The sequence below is a fragment of the Silurus meridionalis genome, chromosome 8 (genome assembly GCF_014805685.1).
Source record: "Silurus meridionalis isolate SWU-2019-XX chromosome 8, ASM1480568v1, whole genome shotgun sequence".
NCBI lineage: Eukaryota > Metazoa > Chordata > Actinopteri > Siluriformes > Siluridae > Silurus > Silurus meridionalis.
This window is the reverse complement of record NC_060891.1, coordinates 13,690,396-13,711,033: the sequence shown is the minus strand read 5'-3', so window position 1 is coordinate 13,711,033 and position 20,638 is coordinate 13,690,396. Positions and strand designations below refer to the sequence as shown.

At 37.5% G+C, this 20,638-nt stretch overlaps 1 protein-coding gene across 2 annotated transcripts in view; it reads right to left on the bottom strand.

The window, feature by feature from the left end:
* itpk1b (inositol-tetrakisphosphate 1-kinase b) overlaps positions 1-20,638 on the bottom strand; it is a 36,963-nt gene that overhangs the window by 9,679 nt on the left and 6,646 nt on the right. For both annotated transcript variants that reach the window (XM_046855379.1, XM_046855380.1), the window contains exons 3-5: positions 15,415-15,439; positions 10,063-10,188; positions 6,097-6,214 (exon numbers count right to left, since the gene is read on the bottom strand). In XM_046855379.1, coding sequence (XP_046711335.1) covers positions 6,097-6,214; positions 10,063-10,188; positions 15,415-15,439 — 269 coding nt within the window. The remainder of the gene's footprint in view (positions 1-6,096; positions 6,215-10,062; positions 10,189-15,414; positions 15,440-20,638) is intronic.

The window sequence follows — 20,638 nt, the reverse complement described above, 5'->3', positions numbered from 1 at the left end:
ATACACACACCTCATTTGTGTAACATAAAACAGACAGGAAAAAGTTGTCTGGTGCCAAAATCTCATCGACTTCCAGTATATATAAAGGTATTTATATAAATCAGGTCCATTCCACTGAATCCTAGGTGAAGATATCCAGCATGATGATCCAGCACCAAATTAGGAGTTGGTCATTTCTTTTTTGTTTAAAATTAGGGCTTAAAAAAATTTCAGCAAGTGCTGTAAGAGTCTTTCTGTCTGAATCAGAATATCCCAAGATTTATACAAACGTCTTAGACTAAGCATACAAATGTTCTGCTTTCCATGAAGTCTGGGTAAAACTTGCCATGCCTTGAATGATGTATTTCTTTAAAACAATAATTACATGTCACACTGTATAACATGATCCCAATGACATTTTGTCTGAAGCTGAACTCTGTATTTCTGTGTTGTCCATTTTCCATTCTTCAGTGCGAACATCAGATAATAAGCTTATTTTTCTGGTCATTAGCATTAGTGTATCTTCACAAATCTTAATGTTGATGAACGTATATAATAAGCTGTCTTGTGACTTTGACATAACTGGTGGCTTTTTGAGGAGGATTGTAGCAGTGATGACATTCTCAGATTTAAATTTAGCACATTTCTAATACTGCCAGAACTTTGTCATCAGCTGATTTTAGTCACAATGACAGTAAATTGTGAGGCAGTGTGGCTCTGATGTTTCCAGCCAGATTCGGTTCTTCCCCAAACTGTTACCACAAGGTCGGAGGCACACAACTCTATTGAATGTCTTTGGATGTGGTTGAATTAAATTAAATGATTACTGCCCCAGTACACAAAACTAGCTCAATGAAGATATGGTTTACATAGGTTAAAGTGGAAGATCTTAAGTGGCCTGGTATAGAGCTCTGACCTCAACTCTGAACATGTTTGTGGAAAATTGGAACACTGACGGCACCCCAGGCCTGATCCTAAATCGGTACCTGACTTTAGTAACACCCTTGTGGCTGAATAATCACTAATCTCTACCACCACAAAACGTAGTGGAACATCTTCCCAAAAGTCTGAAAGTTATTTTAACAGCAAATAGGAACTAAATGTGGCCTGGGATGTAAAAATCACATACAAATCGTGCTGTCAGGTGTCCACAAATATTTGTCCATATATTATATCTATTAGAACCCACCATGACCTCACAATAAAATAAACCTGGAACTCTTAGAATCCCACTGTCAAAAGACGAGGTGGTATGTTTCTGAGCATTTTTAGCATGTTGGCCATAGAAACATGGTCAAGTTCTCTTTCCTTATTTCAGTTTCCAACATGGGGGATTTTGAGTCATCCGTTTTGGCTTTCTCCAGATTTTTCCTTACTCCCACAGAACTCTTCACTGCGTTGATCCTTAATCACTGTTAAATACATTTTCAGAGGAATCACTACTAGCTCTAGATGTGAGAAACAGTCCTCATCAAACAGGCGAATGGGTTTTAGTTTTATAATCAAATGATCTTGGTGCAGGGAGCAATTTACCTACCAGGTTTGCTATTCAAAAAGCTATTCTGTTATCTCTGCAACATTTTCATTTTAAACTTCTGACATCGTTACAAACTCCGGAAGTATACACTTTTCCTCACTGTCTTCATTAAAGTCAAGAAGCTTGCCTCAAACTCTGTATGAGACTGTAAAAATACCAAAGGCAAACTGTAAACATTTCTCCATTCCCCTTTGTGTGAGGATGCACAGACTCACCTTTGGGCGAAGATAATTCTAGACATATCCGTCTTTAGCCTGAGAACAATGAATCATTCTGCTTACATTCTTTGCATTTTTTTTTTACAGCGTTTAAGTCATGGCAGAAAGCACAGTCAAGTTTAACCAGACATTCAGTACTGTTGTTACCTGTGTTATATATGAAGCTTAAAAATACCAGTTAAAAGTTTGGACACACCTCCTCCTACAGTGATTTTTCTTTATTTGTATTATTTCCAATATTGTACATTAATACTGAACCCATCCAAACTATTAAAGAACACATATGGGATTAAGAAGTAAGCAAAAAACTGTTAAACAACCCAGAATATGTTTTATATTTCAAATTGTCCAAAGGAGCTACTTAACTTTGATAACAACTCATAACATTGTCTCTTCAGATTCACGAGGTAGTCATCTGGGATGTTTTTCATTTCACAGGTTGCCTTTTTAAGAGTTTATTCGTGACATTTCTTGCCTTCTTAATTTGCTTTATACAATCAATTGTCTTGTGCAGAGGTAAGGGTGAGTTCATAGTCAATAGCCCAGTTAGTGCTACTATAACTACTGTACAAATCCATATTATGATAGTACAAGTTAAATAAATAGAAAAGACAGTCCATCATAACTTTAAAAAATTATAAATCAATCTGAAATACATGAAAAATATGTATTCTGAAGTGCATTCGCCAAAACTATGACAAAACAGGCTTCATGAGGACCGTCCCAGTAAAAAAGATAAAGAGCTACCTCTGCTGCAAAGGATAAGGTTATTAGAATTAGTAGCCTCAGAAACCTCTGATTTACACAAATGCTTCTTGGAGTAGTGGCAGACATTTTTGAACATCCACTGTTCAGAGGAGACTGAGTAAGTCAGGTCTTCATGGTCAAATTGCGACAAAGAAACCATTATTTTGGAAGAACAACAACAAGCAGAAGAGTCTTCGTCTGATGAGTCCATATTTGTGATTATTTTGGTCCAAACTACTATTGCTTTTTTAAATGTAGAGAGAGTATCCAGACAGTTTCTGAATGTGTGGTTCCCACTGTAAACCATAGAGGAGGTGTGATGGTGTGGGTGTGCTTTTCTGGTGACAATGTTGACGATTTAATCAAAATTGAAGACAGCAGCATTCCATCCCATCTGTTTTGCAATCAGCGGGACCATAATTTTCCAACAGGACATTGACCCCCAACATACCTCTAGGTTATGTAAGAGCTAAGAAAGAACATGATGTAGTGCTGCATCATATAACCTGGCCTTCACATTTACCAGATCAAGGTAAGATGGTTTGGGATGAGTTGGATGAAAGAGTGAAGGAAAAGCAGCCAACAAGCACTCAACATCTCTGGGAACTCAAGATTGTTGGAAAACTACCTCATGAGACTGACTGAGAGAATGCCAAAAATGTGCAAAGCTTGCATCAAAGCACAAGGAAGCTACTTTGGGGGGGCAATCTAAAATATAAACCATATGTTTTCAGTAATAATGGACGATATTGAAAATGATAAAAAAAAAAAGAAAGAAAAAAACACTAAAGGGGAATGTGTCAGTCAATGACTTCCTTTTTTCCATTGCTTGTTAATGCTTGTACAGCATCCAAACACCCCCAGCTCCACCCCCTTTACCACCCAAAGGGGCTCTTCCATAATATGATGTGTCAAACAACAAAAAAATGTTATAATCAGGAAACAATATGCTAATGTGTATATAAATTACAACATAAAACTATTTTACAAGTCTGGAAATTCTAACAGTGTTACAAAAGCCAGATAAACCTGATAACAGCCCGTGTTCTGTTTTAGTGTCTAGTGTTGTTTTATGGGACAGATGTTCTAAGTCCTGTTTCGTATGAGACAATATGAGAAAACCAAATTAATACAGGATTATACAGGATGGTTTGGTAACCTTAGCTGTGAGTGATATTCAACATAAGGAATTTACAACATAAATTATTACGCTAAAACACATTCTGTTTAAAATAAATAAATAAATAAATCCAACACCTCCACTCTTGTTTGCAAATTCTTGTTTTGTAGCCCTGCACGTCCTTCATCTCCAAATAAATGACACAGTCGGTAATAATAACAAGAGCTGAAGGAAAACAATGGAAACACTGGAAAACAGAATCTGTAGTTTTGTCCTACATATTTATAAAAATAATAAAAAATCAAAAAAACCTGCTCAATATGAGCATGTTTCTCTTTAGATCCTCAACACAAAAAAATGTGTGTTTAAACATCAGCAAAAACAAGAAGGAACAACGGTATCCATAAATTGCTTTGTAAACTATATTTACACTCTCTTTGTGCCTACATCAAGTAAGGACGGTGTTTGACAGTGCAAAGGAGACGTCTGGCCTTTTAAAGTGCAAAGCTCTTTGCCATCAGCACAAACAAAAGGAGGCCTGAACAGGGCTCACATAAACATAACCAGGGGAAATGATTTCAAAAGTATAAGTTATGCTCTTGTCCTGTCGTGTCTCCAGAAATCGGACATAAGACAGGAGTGGACGATGTTTAGGCAGAGCACGGTTGCACTGAGCCATATGGAGAAAAAGTCTGTCCAGAGTCACTCACTTTCTCTGTAGACAGTCGCTAATCATACTGTTGGACCACATATTGTTATAAAGCTGGAATAATACAGAGCATGTGCACGAATACACACACACACACACACACACACACACCATTCATCAATATGGTTTGCACTGGTGTATGGCCCTTATACACATATATATATATATATATATATATATATATATATATATATATATATATATATATAAAATCACCTATAAAGTAAAGCCCTGAGAGAGTGACAGTTACAGGATTCTACAAATACTGTATTTAAAGGTAAAAGTGCTACTGACAATAGTAGCACAAAGTGTTGGAATCCAAAGAGTGGATAAGAAGATCTCTCTCTCTCTCTCTCTCTCGCGCTCTCTCTCATTTTTGCACCATCTATAACTTGTACATCACTGCACTACTGTATATTCCACCCATATTTATCCTGTATATACTGTCATACAATATTCAGCATTTCATTGGATCTGTACATGTACCTTGCACAATGGCAATAAAGTTGAATCTAATCTAATAATGAACAGCTTTTCCCCCTTAAATACTTACAGAGCAGAAAATGCATGCATGACAATGAACTGTGGGAGTGGAGAGCAACAGAAACAGACTGGAAAGCTAACAGATGATTTAGTTACATAACCATCTGCCAAGTGTGACTGCAAAGTAAAGGACTCACAGAATGCTCACAGACGAACACAAACACACACACACACACACACACACACACACACACACACACACACACACACACACACACACACACACACCATGCGTGTGCAGGTCTGTTCCAGTTCAGGATTCCGTTTTGTGGAAAATATTTGTGTTGAGACCAACAATAGAGACAAACACAAACAGATGACTAATGAAAGGAAAAACCTGTATGAAGCATGTTGAGTGTGTAAGATGTGAGCCACCAAGAACCACTTCAGTTCACCATGACACAAATTCTACATGTGCTTCTATGTATAAATCAAAAGTCGACTGAATTTTCCCCATTCAGGCAGGTGTGAACAAAGCAAACACACTGAATTTGACCTGTTTCGAAGCGAACCCTAGTAGAGTTTGATTGCTGTGGGAAAGAGATTTTACCCCGAATCACACGCATCAAGTTCAGGAAGTGAATCCAATACATCGTGTGTTTTGGGTCACAGGCGGCACGAGATACTAAACTGCAACTTCTGTGGCTGTGTTTCTGACCAGTGGATAAACCCCCAAAAAAAATTCAGTTAAAGTTTTGATGAGAGCATCAGTCCAAAATCTGTTTAATTGGTTGAGATATTAGGATATGACCTTTGATGATCTTTGTCGTATTCGGTGCGCTGTGTCTTTTGGCGTCTATAATATAACAAATTGTAGCTTTATTAAGGCTTCTAAGATGTGGATTGGTCTGTAAGGGATATTTTTTATGTGCCCTGATGTGAAGGATAGAATGATCCTGAGTCACGAATCATTCTAGGAGGGACCACTTCTATCAACTTTAGTCTAAAATACACTGACTTTTCTCTCATAAAGGACACATGGACTCAAATCACGCTCACAAAACCCACCCCACCAGAGCATAAGAAAGCCGTGTTTATTTCATTTAGATTATAGCGCATATGTACATCTACATCCTTTTAAATCTGTCATGTCCATACCTCTTTTCAAAAGGCTTCAGTTGTCTTTTAGAGAATTGAATCTAATATACAGCTAACAACTAAAATGAACTGAAATGAAAAGTAAAAGAGGTTAAAAAAAATTAGGAAATATATAATTAACAGAAATTGGGTTGTTTTGTTATACCTTGCATGCGGGCCTCTATTCGGTGGACCAGCTGGTAAGACTTGCAGCGGTCAAGCAGTGTCCTGATGGCTGGGAGTGGATCCAGGACTATGGTCTCAGGGTGAGCATCAATATAGTCCTGCACATCCAGAGAACAAAGATTACAATGGAAAATACACACAAATACAAGCTGCCTGTCCAGTTTATTATCTCCTTCTGAATTAATTCACAGCACACCTGCACAATATGGAGTCAATGGCAATCACCAAAACACACATCACCGCACCACCTGGCAATGCAGACACCTATACACACATTCACACACACCCTGGGCTCTGTTACATCACTCAGACTGATCACTTCTTTAGTACACAGTCATTTAAGCCCTTTTGCTGCAAAAGAGAACCTGAGCTCTGGAGGGAGAAAAAAAAAGGAACCTTAGGTGATTATAATAATCATAAAACATCTTCGCTTTCTCTCGTTCTTGCTATTTTAGGAAATCGTATCTCTTTTCACCATCTAACAAAAAAGCTTTGAGCGTGCACGCACGTGTGCTGTTCATGCACGTCGGCTGTCAGCAGGAGCATCAGCATGTTCACAGGAATGCAGAGCACTGATCGAGCCAGCACAGATCCGAAGCGAGAAAAGTGTTATGTAAGGCAAACAGCCTGACATTAAAGAAACAAATAATCCACTGTTTTGTTTTGTTTATTTGTTGGTTCCTTTGTAAAATTGAAGCCATTCATTTTTTACATGGGACATTCGATTTCCTGTAGTAAATAATACGAAGTAGGATCATGCTTCTTTATAAAACACTGTTCTTCTTCTACTGTGTTACTTCTCTATTCACACACACACACACACACACACACACACACACACACACACACACACACACACACACACACACACACACACACACACACACACACACACACACACACAGGAAGTCATCACCTAAAAGGGGAAGGAAGTTTGACCTCTTGGGCAACATAACAAAGTTGTGTATTCAGGTCACCTCGAAGGTAAGTTTAATATTTTCTCATCAAAAGCAATGCAAATTGCAGCTTTAATCTTTTTTTTCATTATTTCGAAAGCAAGTACACTAAATAAACAAACGTATTGGGAGACTTTTCCAGTCATGTGGTTCTTCCCCCGAACTGTAACTGCAAACTTGGAGGCACACAATTGTGTGGGATGTTTTTGGATGCCGTAGCATTCGATTTTTCCCTTCACTTGAGCTACGAGACCCAAACCTGTTCCAGCATGTACAAACAAAGCCATCTCTGTGAAGATATACTTTACATGGGTTGGAGTGGAAGATCCTAAATGACCTACCATAGAGCTCTGACCCTTAACCCCTTGGTATGAATTGAAACACTGACTACACTGATTTTACTAACACCCTTGTAACTAAGCAAAAAATCTCCACAAGCGCACTCCAATATTTGATGGAACTCCCCAGAAGAGTGGAGATTATTATAACAGCATATATGTGGAAATGGGTTGTTCCAAAGGTGCCTTCGAATCTTATAATTCAGGTGTCCATGAAGGTTTCTCCATATAGTGTATGTCTGAAAAACACTAAAGCAAAAGCATGCTGGATTTTCTTTACAAGTCTCTATTCTCTATAACACACACACACACACACACACACACACACACACACACACACACACACACACACACACACATTGGATTACAGAGTAGTTATTATACTACCATACTTGTTTCTAAAACAACCCAACTGATGAGTTTTACTGTATTTTTTTGTATTTTTAAGCTCAGTTAAATTGGGCAAGAGGAAATGATTAGATATCGCTCACCGTTTATCATCTGATCTTTGTTTAAGCTTGCAGGTTATACAGCCCTTTGGAGAACAAAGTGCATTTAGATTCTACATTTCAGATTAGTCAAACATTCTCGGGAGATGTGCACGGTCTTGACGAAAGCCGCGGCACTGAGACTGTGGTGTGCAGCTAAACTCAAGTTCCTATATTTCATACTGGTGGCTTGCAAATTGTGTGATATTACAGAACGCCCCCCTCCACACACACACACACACACACACACCCCAACAGGTTTGTTATACACAAGTCGACATGGTCACAAACTAATAGGCAAACTATTGATGCAAATATGCTTTTGCTGTGTCATTGTGAATGTGGGATTGATGCTTTTTAATTTTTTCATGTACCACTTCTATAATGCTGTAAGCCATGATTACACCACACCCCAAACTATACAGGATATCAGCCAATTATGCAGCTCAGGACACAGCCCTGAAATCTCGATTGCAACCATGTGAAGAACAGTGCAGTGATTATATTTACTACATTTTTCGAGTAGATATGACTAAAAGCCCTCAAATGACATAGCCTGCGATAATTAGGAATGTAAACGGTCTATAATGTACTCACATGCTCATGTACTCATGTATTAAGAACCATTATACAGCCTTATCATGTATATCATATGGATTGTTCAATTTTACTTAATGCTTTTGGGGAAGAAAAAAAAAAAACATGGTCTGGATAAAATAGGGATTAATTATGATTCATCATTCATGCCAGTTTTCCTCTTTCTGATCTAAACTCTGATTGTCCACTAACAGTTAGGATCAGTGCCATGCAGTCTCTCTCTTTCTCTCTCTCTTTTTTAAGCACTCTCTCAAGCAAAGATTTATACTTTGAGAAAGTGCTTGGGGAATCAGGGCAAGAATCAACTTCCTTATATGTTCAGAAATGTAGCCCCATGCAGTTGGGTGATGCATGATAGATGGGTCTTAAGTGTTACCTAGAACTAGGCCAGACATAAGCGACACGTCTGTGCATATACACTACATTTCCAATGTTTGTTGAATACATATCGTTACTATACAAGTTCAGCGCTTTGCAGCCTGCTCAATAGATCAAAATATTGGTGTAGATTATAAGGCTTTAAAATAAACTACACACTTCTTATGAACTGGAAGTGAAAACAATGTAGATTCCAAATGGCGCCACCAGAAATCATCTGAGCCCGAATCCCAATCATGCCACAGACATCAATGGCTAAGAGCAGAGAGAGAAATATTTCTTCTTCTATCTAAATAGGTGCAATAGCATCACACTCATAGGGAAGTGGTAGCTCAATGTTTAACGTTTTGAGATAGCGATCAGAAGGTCAGAACTCTTTCGGCTTTAAAGAAGCTGTGTTGTGGTCTGATGTTTCTAACAAGTGGGGATACGCATTCCGATTCTTACAAAGGATGTAAATTGAACTTAATCGCATAAACAACACAAGAATCGACTCATTTATGCAGCGAAGGAGGCTTCAGTGTAGAATAAAAAAATACAAGACAACACGAACATCATTTTGTTCTGTAACGTGCTGGGGAGAAAGCTGCAGCCTCGCTTTATTGTATTTTGAACATGTTCAAAGTATTACTCTAAATTGAAAAAAAATATATTATTCTAATTTGATTAACGAAAAGTCATCAGACACGCCTCGCAGCCAACCTATCAGTTGTCACCCAATCAATAGGACCAAAGAACGGCTTGGAGCCTTTGCATGCCATGATTACCCACAACCCCCCTCTGTGCAGCACGACACAAAGACACATTAACACAGAAGTACAAATCGGCCTTTAGCCCTTCACTGCTTCAGCTGCTGTATGATAAGAGAGAGCTGACTGGTGAAAATTAGCAGGTGATAAAACTGCAGGGAAAATGTGGGGAAGTAAAAAAAAAAAAAACACTTGTGCATGTGTGTGTTGTGTTGACTAACATGCGGTTTCACAGACACAGCATTGACCCGAGAAACACATGTTTAGCTGGTCTTTTGGAAAACATTTAGCACAATGACATAACATATCAATCCCTACACCAGCCAGACTAAACTTCCCTTCTCTTTCCTTTTACTCCTTACAGACACACTTAATATGGTTAAATACTCGCTGCCAGCCAATGAAGCATTATACCGTGTTGCACCGTGGCCAGTTCTCACCTGCACACGTTGAACCAGTAAGAGAGCCTGCGTGTCGTTCTGGTCCGCCTCCAGGATCAGGTCTGTCAGCTTGTGGATGATGACGTCTAACGGGCCCTGCTCCTCCAGAGGCTGGCTCAGGTCGAGCTAAAGATAGCAAAGTAAAAGAGAGCAGCTTACAGCATATTCATATGGTAAAAAAAACTCTGGATTTCGCACTATGCCTGAAGCTGGGTGTGCTGATCCCTTGACATTTACGCCTTTTCGAGTGGGCGGATATTTTACGATGAGCTCTGTATGAACCCCACTGCTTATGCTGCAGTTTCTGGTTGGATGCCACTAATATAAAAAAAAATTATCTATCGACAAAGACTTCTATAGAAAGCTTCCTAATTTTGGAAGTGCTAACATTCTGACTCAGGTGTACACATAAATAATACTAGTCCAGATGGAGCTGGACGGCTGAAACAGAGACAAAGAGGGCTGTAAAACTGTATTGCACACTGGGTCAATTAGGCAGTGCTGAGCTGCTGAGGAAAATGGGTCTCACACACACACACACACACACACACACACGAGAGATGCAATACGTGTGTATAAAAGTGAGATTGCAGTCGTATTCCCCTGAGCTTGCTGTAATAAAGTTTAGTCACTCATTGACCAAAAACAGCAGATAAGTTGGGACTCGTTCAGTTTAAACAGTCAATATTCAAAGTTTTTTGAGTTACTCAAACTATTTGAGAAGAACAGAATTTTTACAATTTTAATACTAATAAATAATAATAAATAAAAATTTATAATTTTTTAACTCAATAAAAAATTTTCTTAAAAAAAAAAAAAAAAAAAAAACACACCGAGAGCTCAGGTGAATACACACTGCTGGAGGATTAACGATAATTAACAAACGAAACGAAACCCATTACAGCACATAAATACCCACCAGCATTTCCACTGTTGCAACTTTAATGCTGATGTGCTGACATTATGCTGTTCACTGGGCTCTGTGTTCTCCTAATCTCCTGCTCACATCACTCGGAAGGACCAGGCCCAGATAAAAAAAAAACCCACCCACTCACCCACACACACACAGTTCTGTTTTGACAGTTGTTTCCATGCAAAGAAGGCATGGTACGCAACACGTTCAATCTGAACACACAATCTAAGCCGTGCTCCTTGCCGATGCAATATCCAACACAAAGTCTTTACTGAACAAGTGGATTTGAACTGACCGCGTTCGTGTAATTTTACTATTTAATCTTTCTAAATTTGTTTGCAGTAATGACAAGTCAACAGCAAAGGTCTTGCAGACACAGCTGATAATTTAATTGTGAAACAGATGATACTTAGGGCAACCTGACACACCAGGCAACACAAAACAGCAATATCTGTCACCTGGCGAGTCTCTCGATCTGTCCTCATTCTCTGTCCTCCCGCAATCATTAGGAGAACATACACAGGCTGGGCTAAGTATCGGTCTTTACCCTATTCTCTATCAACATGCAATTTTCCAGCATGGCATACGAAAGCTGACTGATCTGAGTGGAAGAAGTATGGCTGTTTTATTACATGATCATTTCTTCTCCTTCTTCAGGGATATCCCATAAAAAAAAAGAAATGATCAGTAACATTACTACACATGGAGAAACGAAATTCTATAAGCAGATGAAGAGCAAGTGCATGTTACGTGATGAGTCATTTGCCCTCTCAGACAGAGGGTGTGGAGGAAACACTGACCACACCGAGCGCGCATAATAAACGAATGAGAAAACTGAAGAGGAAAAAATAAACCTGAACGATGACGTAGATCACTTTGGTTAAATATGAAAATCTGAATACAGTCAGGGTGCAGCCTTAAGGTCCTTAAAATGCAAATCAAATCGTTTCATTTTTAGAGTAAAAAAAAAAACTAAACAACTGTACACTTTTTATGAATGGCACCACTATCTGATTAAAGACTGCTTTTACCTTGCACCTTACATTTCTCAAAAAAAAAAAAAATTAATAAATAAAAACGCTCCGTTTTAACACGAGAGGGTGGTGTTTGTGCTGACGTCCGAAATAACAGAGACAGAAAACATGTAGGAGGAGCGGTTAAAAAATAAAAAATAAAAAATTAATAAATAATATGGCCGCTACGGTGCTAAAGTCACCGCTCTTTAATGTTTTCCCTTCATAAAATATTGACACGGAGTCTGCGTTCATATTTCATGAGCCGATATTAGCAAATAAGAATAATATGCAGTCATGTGATAGATAGACTGAACAATTGGATACAGCGTACTGAAAAGGGCGAGGGATCAAATTATTTACTCTAGGCTGCGTTCAATATTCAATTAAACTGCCACAAACAGCAGGGTGTGGAGTTCCAGTTTCAGCAAAGTCATAAATTGAAATATGTTAATATTCAAAATATAATAAAAATATAACAAAAAAAAACCCCAGGAAGATGTACAGTGAGGTCTGAGACCACTTAAAAAAAAAATCTGTGATATTTTTTCCATTTGAAAAGAAAATAAACAAAACGTATAACTTTTTAATCTTTAAAACAAAGAAAGGAAATAATTCATATGGGTAATGTTTCATTTTCTTAGTCTCTATATAAATGCAAGCAAAATTGTGATATCGACCATGTTAAGTGTTTTGTACACCAGGTTCGATTTTCCTCACGTCTCATCTTTTACTGAAACCATGTATTCGGATGACGCTGGAATTTATTTGATCTAAAATGGATCATGAGGATTTACATGAACCTGTGAGGTCAGTGTAGAACACGGTGTCATTAACCCAAAAAAGAGGATGAACCAAATACTAAGTAACGGAAACTGAAAATAGTTTTAACTATTCATATAATAAATAGCATATAATACAGTAAATACTCATCCCACCCACACACACACAAACACTGTATATAAACCATGAAATCAGAACCCTGTTTGTAAAACTCTGACTTGTTCTGAGGTGGCAGTCGAATGATAAAGGGAAGGAAATACACCAAGAGAAGAATGGTGCAATTCACACTAAAGGGAACTTACTACATTGCTGCTATTTTGGTAATCGTTCTTAAAAAAGAAAACAAAAAAAAAAAGAATGGAAACAAACTCAAAGGGTTAAAAAATAAAAATAAAAATTAATAAATAAAACGCTCCGTTTTAACACGAGAGGGTGGTGTTTGTGCTGACGTCCGAAATAAGAGAGACAGAAAACATGTAGGAGGAGCGGTTAAAAATAAAAATAAAAATTAATAAATAATATGGCGCTACGGTGCTAAAGTCACCGCTCTTTAATGTTTTCCTTCATAAAATATTGACACGGAGTCTGCTCATATTTCATGAGCCGATATTAGCAAATAAGAATAATATGCAGTCATGTGATAGATAGACTGAACAATTGGATACAGCGTACTGAAAAGGGCGAGGGATCAAATTATTTACTCTAGGCTGCGTTCAATATTCAATTAAACTGCCACAAACAGCAGGGTGTGGAGTTCCAGTTTCAGCAAAGTCATAAATTGAAATATGTTAATATTCAAAATATAATAAAAATATAACAAAAAAAAAACCCCAGGAAGATGTACAGTGAGGTCCGAGACCACTTAAAAAAAAAATCTGTGATATTTTTTCCATTTGAAAAGAAAATAAACAAAACGTACAACTTTTTAATCTTTAAAACAAAGAAAGGAAATAATTCATATGGGTAATGTTTCATTTTCTTAGTCTCTATATAAATGCAAGCAAAATTGTGATATCGACCATGTTAAGTGTTTTGTACACCAGGTTCGATTTTCCTCACATCTCATCTTTTACTGAAACCATGTATTCGGATGACGCTGGAATTTATTTGATCTAAAATGGATCATGAGGATTTACATGAACCTGTGAGGTCAGTGTAGAACACGGTGTCATTAACCCAAAAAAGAGGATGAACCAAATACTAAGTAACGGAAACTGAAAATAGTTTTAACTATTCATATAATAAATAGCATATAATACAGTAAATACTCATCCCACCCACACACACACAAACACTGTATATAAACCATGAAATCAGAACCCTGTTTGTAAAACTCTGACTTGTTCTGAGGTGGCAGTCGAATGATAAAGGGAAGGAAATACACCAAGAGAAGAATGGTGCAATTCACACTAAAGGGAACTTACTACATTGCTGCTATTTTGGTAATCGTTCTTAAAAAAAAGAAAACAAAAAAAAAAAAGAATGGAAACAAACTCAAAGGGTTAAATAAAAAAAAAAAAAAAAAACGATCCAAACACAGATAATGAATTCCTTATGGGAAATACCTGTTGTTGTTCCCACATTAAAATAAGCATCCGTCTCGGTTTTCTTGTGGGAACGGTCAATTTGAAGCAATGACATCATCAGAAAACTGACCTCTCCGGTTCAGTAAATGTCAGCTATGCACATCCAAAGCAGATGTGCAGACAGTCAGTACGGCAGGACATACACTAGTTACACAACTACAGCCACAGTTACGGAGATGATCTGTGATACAGATGTCCTTGTTGAACTAAAATAATTATTCATATCTGGCACTTTCTGTGGCCAAAGTGTACTGACTCATCTCTATGCACACAGACAAACCCAAGGCTGGATGATTGGTGCTTCTTGTCTAAGACAGGCTCTGTGTAGTGTCTACTGAGAAATCCCCGATGAAATGCGCACACCTTCGAAAAGGAATGTGTCTGTGCAGTGTCTGGGTTTTAGCCAGTACAGGAGATTATAAACTAAAGATGTTTAGGAAATACAGTCAGCTGCATGATTTTCGGAGATGATCAAGATTATCTCCTGCTGCGCGGTGAGGACGTGAAGACCAAAAGACCACAGATTTCAGAGATGTAGCTGCTTTCGCTTTCGATTCTTATATGAAGACTGAAGCTTCGAAGCAGAAACCATCAGAAGGGTTCACCGTAAAAAAAAAAAAGAAGAAACAAGCTGTTAGGATCAACATGCACAAAAGGAGCCCCACTCGAATACACACAAGTCTATAAATCTTACAAGCGAGGTGTCCTCAGAAAAAGCGGCTCACATTATGCACACTGTGGAAGTCAATGATGCCTCTTCTTTTCCTCTCTGACCTTCAATCTGGCCAGGAAAAGTTTTCATGGTGAGGAGTCTGATCTTTTAGAAACCAGTTTCGCATAAACATATACACTACCTGAGCAAACAAGTTATCTTTGGAAAACCGGAAAACTCTCTGCATGCAAGGGTTAACATTTGCTCGCTTTTAATTCTCAAGGTTTTAAATGTTGCCATAAGCAAACCAAGTTTAGTTTGAAAATTTTGGATTCTATACAATGGTATTGACGGATTGAATGATCCGATATGATGCTTTCCTATTGAAAAACAAAATGTGCTTACCTGAACCACTTCGATGCCTCGTTTCCTGAAAGAGAAAAACACAAACGTAGACATTACAATATATTCCTTGATATTTACACAAATTCAAGAACAACTTTATCTTTTTTTAAATAGAAACTGAGATATGAAAACTACTGTTGCCTGAATCACAGACAATTGTTTATATCTCATAATCAACAAAAATACATAACATATCCAATCAGAAAGGTCACACATTTATTCTATTTAAACAACATTCAATGCCCACTTATGACAATCTACACTACATGGAGAAAGGTTTGTAGACAGAAGAATGGTATGTGCTTTCTGAAATTCCTATTCCACATTTAGTCCGTTCCATTTGCTCTTCCATCCACTTTACTGAGATGATGTTCCCAAAGGTGTTCAATAGGGGTGTAATGCTATCGTAACGGTAACAAACGTTTTCAGTACAGGGCTTTCGGTTTCGTACAAACGTGTAGCAAATGTATTTATTTTTACGTCAGGAACAGCCTTGTTAAAATCTGAGATCACTCAGGAACGTATTAAGGGACAGACAGCAAGTTTGTTTAGTCTCCGCCTTGCAGTCTGAGAGCATTATTATTATTATTATTAAACTCAATAACAGCTTTAAGAATTTCTCTTAAAAGGAGAAAATCCTGACAATTCCACATATCGAGGGAGTGAATTAATGTAATATAGAAGAAATGAAGACATTAGTTAAAGAATGCTGAAAACACACGCACACACACACACATCTGAATTAACCAACAAACGTAATGTAGAATTTTTTATTAATTAAATTTTACATAAATCTATTTAATTTGTGCCAATGTAATCAAAATAATAAAGTGTATTACATTAATTTGATTTATGATACTTTATTTTTATAAAATATTATTTTATAAATGATTAAACCAAGCAGACATTTGATTTCAAATCGTTTTTAATATTTAAACTGTTGATGTTCACAAATGTTATTAATAATAAACTGAGTTAATAAAAAGACCCTCCTGAAAACTGTACTGAAATTGTACTGAACCGTGAACCGTGAAAAGGTGGTACATAAAGAACTGTGCATTTTGTGTACGGTCACACCCCTAGTGTTCAGTAGGGTGGAGGTCAGAGCTCTAAAGCACGCTACTTAAGAGCTTCCACTCCAACCATGCAAACCGTATCATCACTTTGTAAGGTATTGTCATGCTGAAACAGGTTTGGCTCTTCTAGTTCACGTAAAGGGAAAATTTGAATGCTACCACATCCAAAGACATTCCATACTTTTGTGTTTCTCCGCATACTGTATAGACGGAAATATATCAGGTATTCTAATACTTTGTCCACACAGTGTATCTGTTTAGAATTCCAGATGAAGCAATAAAACAACTAGGACCATTCAAACTTGAGCTGTTTGAGAAACACTAGTTAGATGCACTTCTTATAATCCACTTTGAAAGTGCACAGATTTCATTCCACAAACTAAGTTTCCTGTCCAAGTATCATTCATCAAAGCGTACAGACTCGAGTCCTACATTCGAGCTTGAAATATTTCAACAGCTTACTTTTTATATAAAGATAAATAATATGTCCAATGTTTGTCGCCTAGTAACCCAACAGCAAACAAAACACTAAGAATCCTTACTGGATATGGGAAAGAATACATGGAGGACAAGCTGACAAGTGTCCAAGCTTATTTCAATTAATTTCATAGGATGGTATCATCAGAGGTTTATATGAGGAGATGATAAACTAAAGTCAGTTTTACTGACATTATTACACTTACAAAATTACGTAATCCCAAATAAAGTGGCAGGTCAGCCAAGGCACAGTCTTTCAGCTGGAGAGGGTGAAGGCTATTATGCGTTTCCTCTGCAACATGTGACACCAACCAGAGGAGAGCATTATCTATCCACATACATAAGCTCACAGATGCTCCTGACTGAACCAATCACAAGTGCCATCCATTAAAACCAAACAGCACTGCCAATTACAGATTTTCAGATTTTTATCCAAAAAAACAAGCAATCAGTAGACCCATCTCGAGATAATCAGTCATAAATAGTAGAATTACTGTGTCCCAATTATTGGTAGATTTGTGGAATGTGAACACTTTTTAAGAGAATATTGACCAAACCTTCGCCAAATTCGGCCTGCAAAGTATGACACACTTATTTCAAAAGGGTGTAATTCGCAGATGTGTAAATGAATGATAAATGAAATAATACTGTATATAAATTCTATATAAAATAATGAATGAAGAAAACCTGAAATGCAGCAAGGAGTGATGTAGACTAAATTTGTTGGTACCCCTCCATTAAAAAAAAAATTTAAATAATTTGATATTTCAAAATGATGAAGGACAGAGGTGTTCCTCATTGTCTATGCCATATTTCAATTATTCAAGAAAATATTTCAAATAAATCAAAACTTTTGTCGTGAAGGAGGAACCAAAGAATGTGTATGTAAGCTCGGGTATGTAAGCTTGCTATACTCGTTTCCTGCACATTCAGAAGTATGTCATTTTTTTGTTGCATATACAGTACACGCTTTTAATGCGCATTACAAGTCGGCAAACCAGGGCTTCCGTGTAAATAAGCCTAATCTCAAACTACTTCTATGCATTCGTATGGGACGGACTTAAATCCAAAAGTGACAAGTGATGAGGCAGAAAACAATGTAAGAACAAAGAGAAGACAGCAGGTGAAGGCCTGGACTCTGACATTGGGTTTCGTGCAGAAACTTGAACACAGTATTAACGCTGCCCCAGAGGACTAGGCCAAGCTGGGATTTAGGTTATTTACATGGCAGTTGTTCAAAGGCGCTAATCTGTACAATACTTTGACCTAAAATACTATTAAAAGAGCCTAACATGCAAAAACAGAATACATCCCATAATACATATTAATACTCCATACTGTTTGTTTACAAGGATGATGTTTTTTTTCCTCTTTAAAAATAAGTGACTGCGTAAGATGTCTGCTCACACATAGTAGGAATGGGCAGTGCATAAAAATACAATTTCTTTACATTTTGTGTAAAGGCTTCAGTTTATACCTGTAGCCAGGCATGTTACTGTTTAGCCGGGATATGATTTAACCACTGAGGAGATGGTAGCTTAGTGGTTTAAAGGCATCGGACTTGAAGGTTCTGAAGGTTGCCAGCTGCTCAGTTGTATGAATGAGAAATGTTAGTCGTTCTGGATAAGAGCATCTGCCAAATGCCATAAATATTAATAACTCTCAACATTGCAACACACATTAATACAGTAGCATCTCCTAATGCAAACCTGATCAAGAGCTCCACGCCGCAAAGACATTCAGAACACGTTAATGTTCATTGCATAGCTTTTCTTTTTTCAATAGGAACAAAAACTGAACATGATAATGTGTGCTGTCAGATCTCGTTTTCTGCCATGTTATTGATTAAACCTAATGTTTAATGACTCCCAGCCTTTTTTTATCTAAATTCCCCAGCAGAATTATTCCACTTATCGAGTCTGACTAGGGAACACTATCAGCACTCATCATGAATCCAGTGAAGCCAAGTATCAATCAATCAATGAATCAAAGATGAGTAGGCGGCAAAACAATCTATTATGAAATGCTGGCAAATAAAATATATGTAAAGATTCCATTTATGATCTTAATATCTGTAAAGCATGTTTCACAAAATAACAAACTCCACAAAAACTCTTTTTTATTTAAGGTTTCCATTTAATGATCATGTTTTATCGCAAAGCAATGTGGAAATTCAGTGTTAGACATTTAATTCCTTAATTCTATTAAAGCCTACGTCCATCTTTTTGTCCATACTACTGAACAGGCACTTTTACTGCTGCCTTAGCTTTCTATGGTTTCAGCAGGGATTCCCGACCATCAGCTGTGTGAGACAGGAGTGTAACACACTCAGGCATTCAGAATGTTTTCGTGCATTCCTTGTTGCCCTGGCTACAAAGAAACTGTCTAAAACAGCTATTGGGCTAAGCTTATGTGTGTTGTGTATGTGTGCTGTGTATGTATGTGTGTGTGTGTGAGAGAGAGAGAGAGAGAGAGAGAGAGAGAGAGAGAGAGAGACTGCATTCATAGTCAGTCTACCATAGCCTTCTCACCAACTTCATCAGATACCCTTTTAAACACAAAAGGCCTTGCCAGAGCTTAAATAGAAACAAAAGCCCGCCTTTGACACAATAAAGTATCGCTGGAAAAAAAAAACTAAAAACACTACAGGAAATTGATTCCCATACTCCTTTCAACAAACTCCTGCACAATAAACCTGCTAACCTCGAACAAAAAGTTCGAACAGAGACTTCATATAGAGCAAAACTTGAGTTGTGGAGCACTATACAATCTCAGGGTGTGAAAACAGGATCAACTTTGGTCCAAGCATGTCCAAGATGTAAAAGGAAGTAATTATTTGGTATGTAAAAATATTCGCCTTGTGACCAAGTTGTGCTGGATCATTAGTAAGTCGCATGATCAGAACAAATAATGTAGGCGAAACCTGTAGGATGAGCTCAATAACTTAATAAATAAACCCCGATGCAATATTTTTTACTTGATTTCAGTCTCTAAGGTTTGGTTCTCACATGTAGACAATGAGGGTGGAGGGGGTGGGGGATAGAGCAGCTTTCCTACATAACACAACCTTTACCAACATATCAGCTACATTACAGTAGCGCAAAGACGCTGAACTTTTTCTAAAAAGAAAAAAAAAAAAGAACATAAAAACTTAAAATACAAAAAATTGGAAAGACAAAAAAATGCAATAACTAATGCATCAGTGCATCATAAGTGCATTCAGTCACTAAGTATCATGTATAAAGTATGTATGGTATTTTTGTAAAAGAAATTATTCGCTGAAAGGAACGTTATCTGCAACATCTGCAACTCCTCATGGCTTCACTGCACACCGACTCCTCACCTGTGTGATCAGACTTTGATAAAAATGCGTCAGCCAAATGAATGCTCATAAATAATAAACACATGCAAACACGTTTCCTGGCGATGGGTTCGAGATAAACACACGGGCACCGACAGGGTTTGTGCGAAGCTCGAAATCCATCGCAGCGCCACTCTCGTGCTCAATTTAGTCGTAAATACATGGATGTACAAATCAACACAGTCAGCTAAAAGCTCAGCGCTCACAGTGATCACATTGTTCTGATCTCTTCGCTTCGTTTTCCCCTTCTCGCGCTCTCTCTTTCCTCTCACACGCTCCTTTTTTGTTTCTCAGTTAATCAGAGGCATGT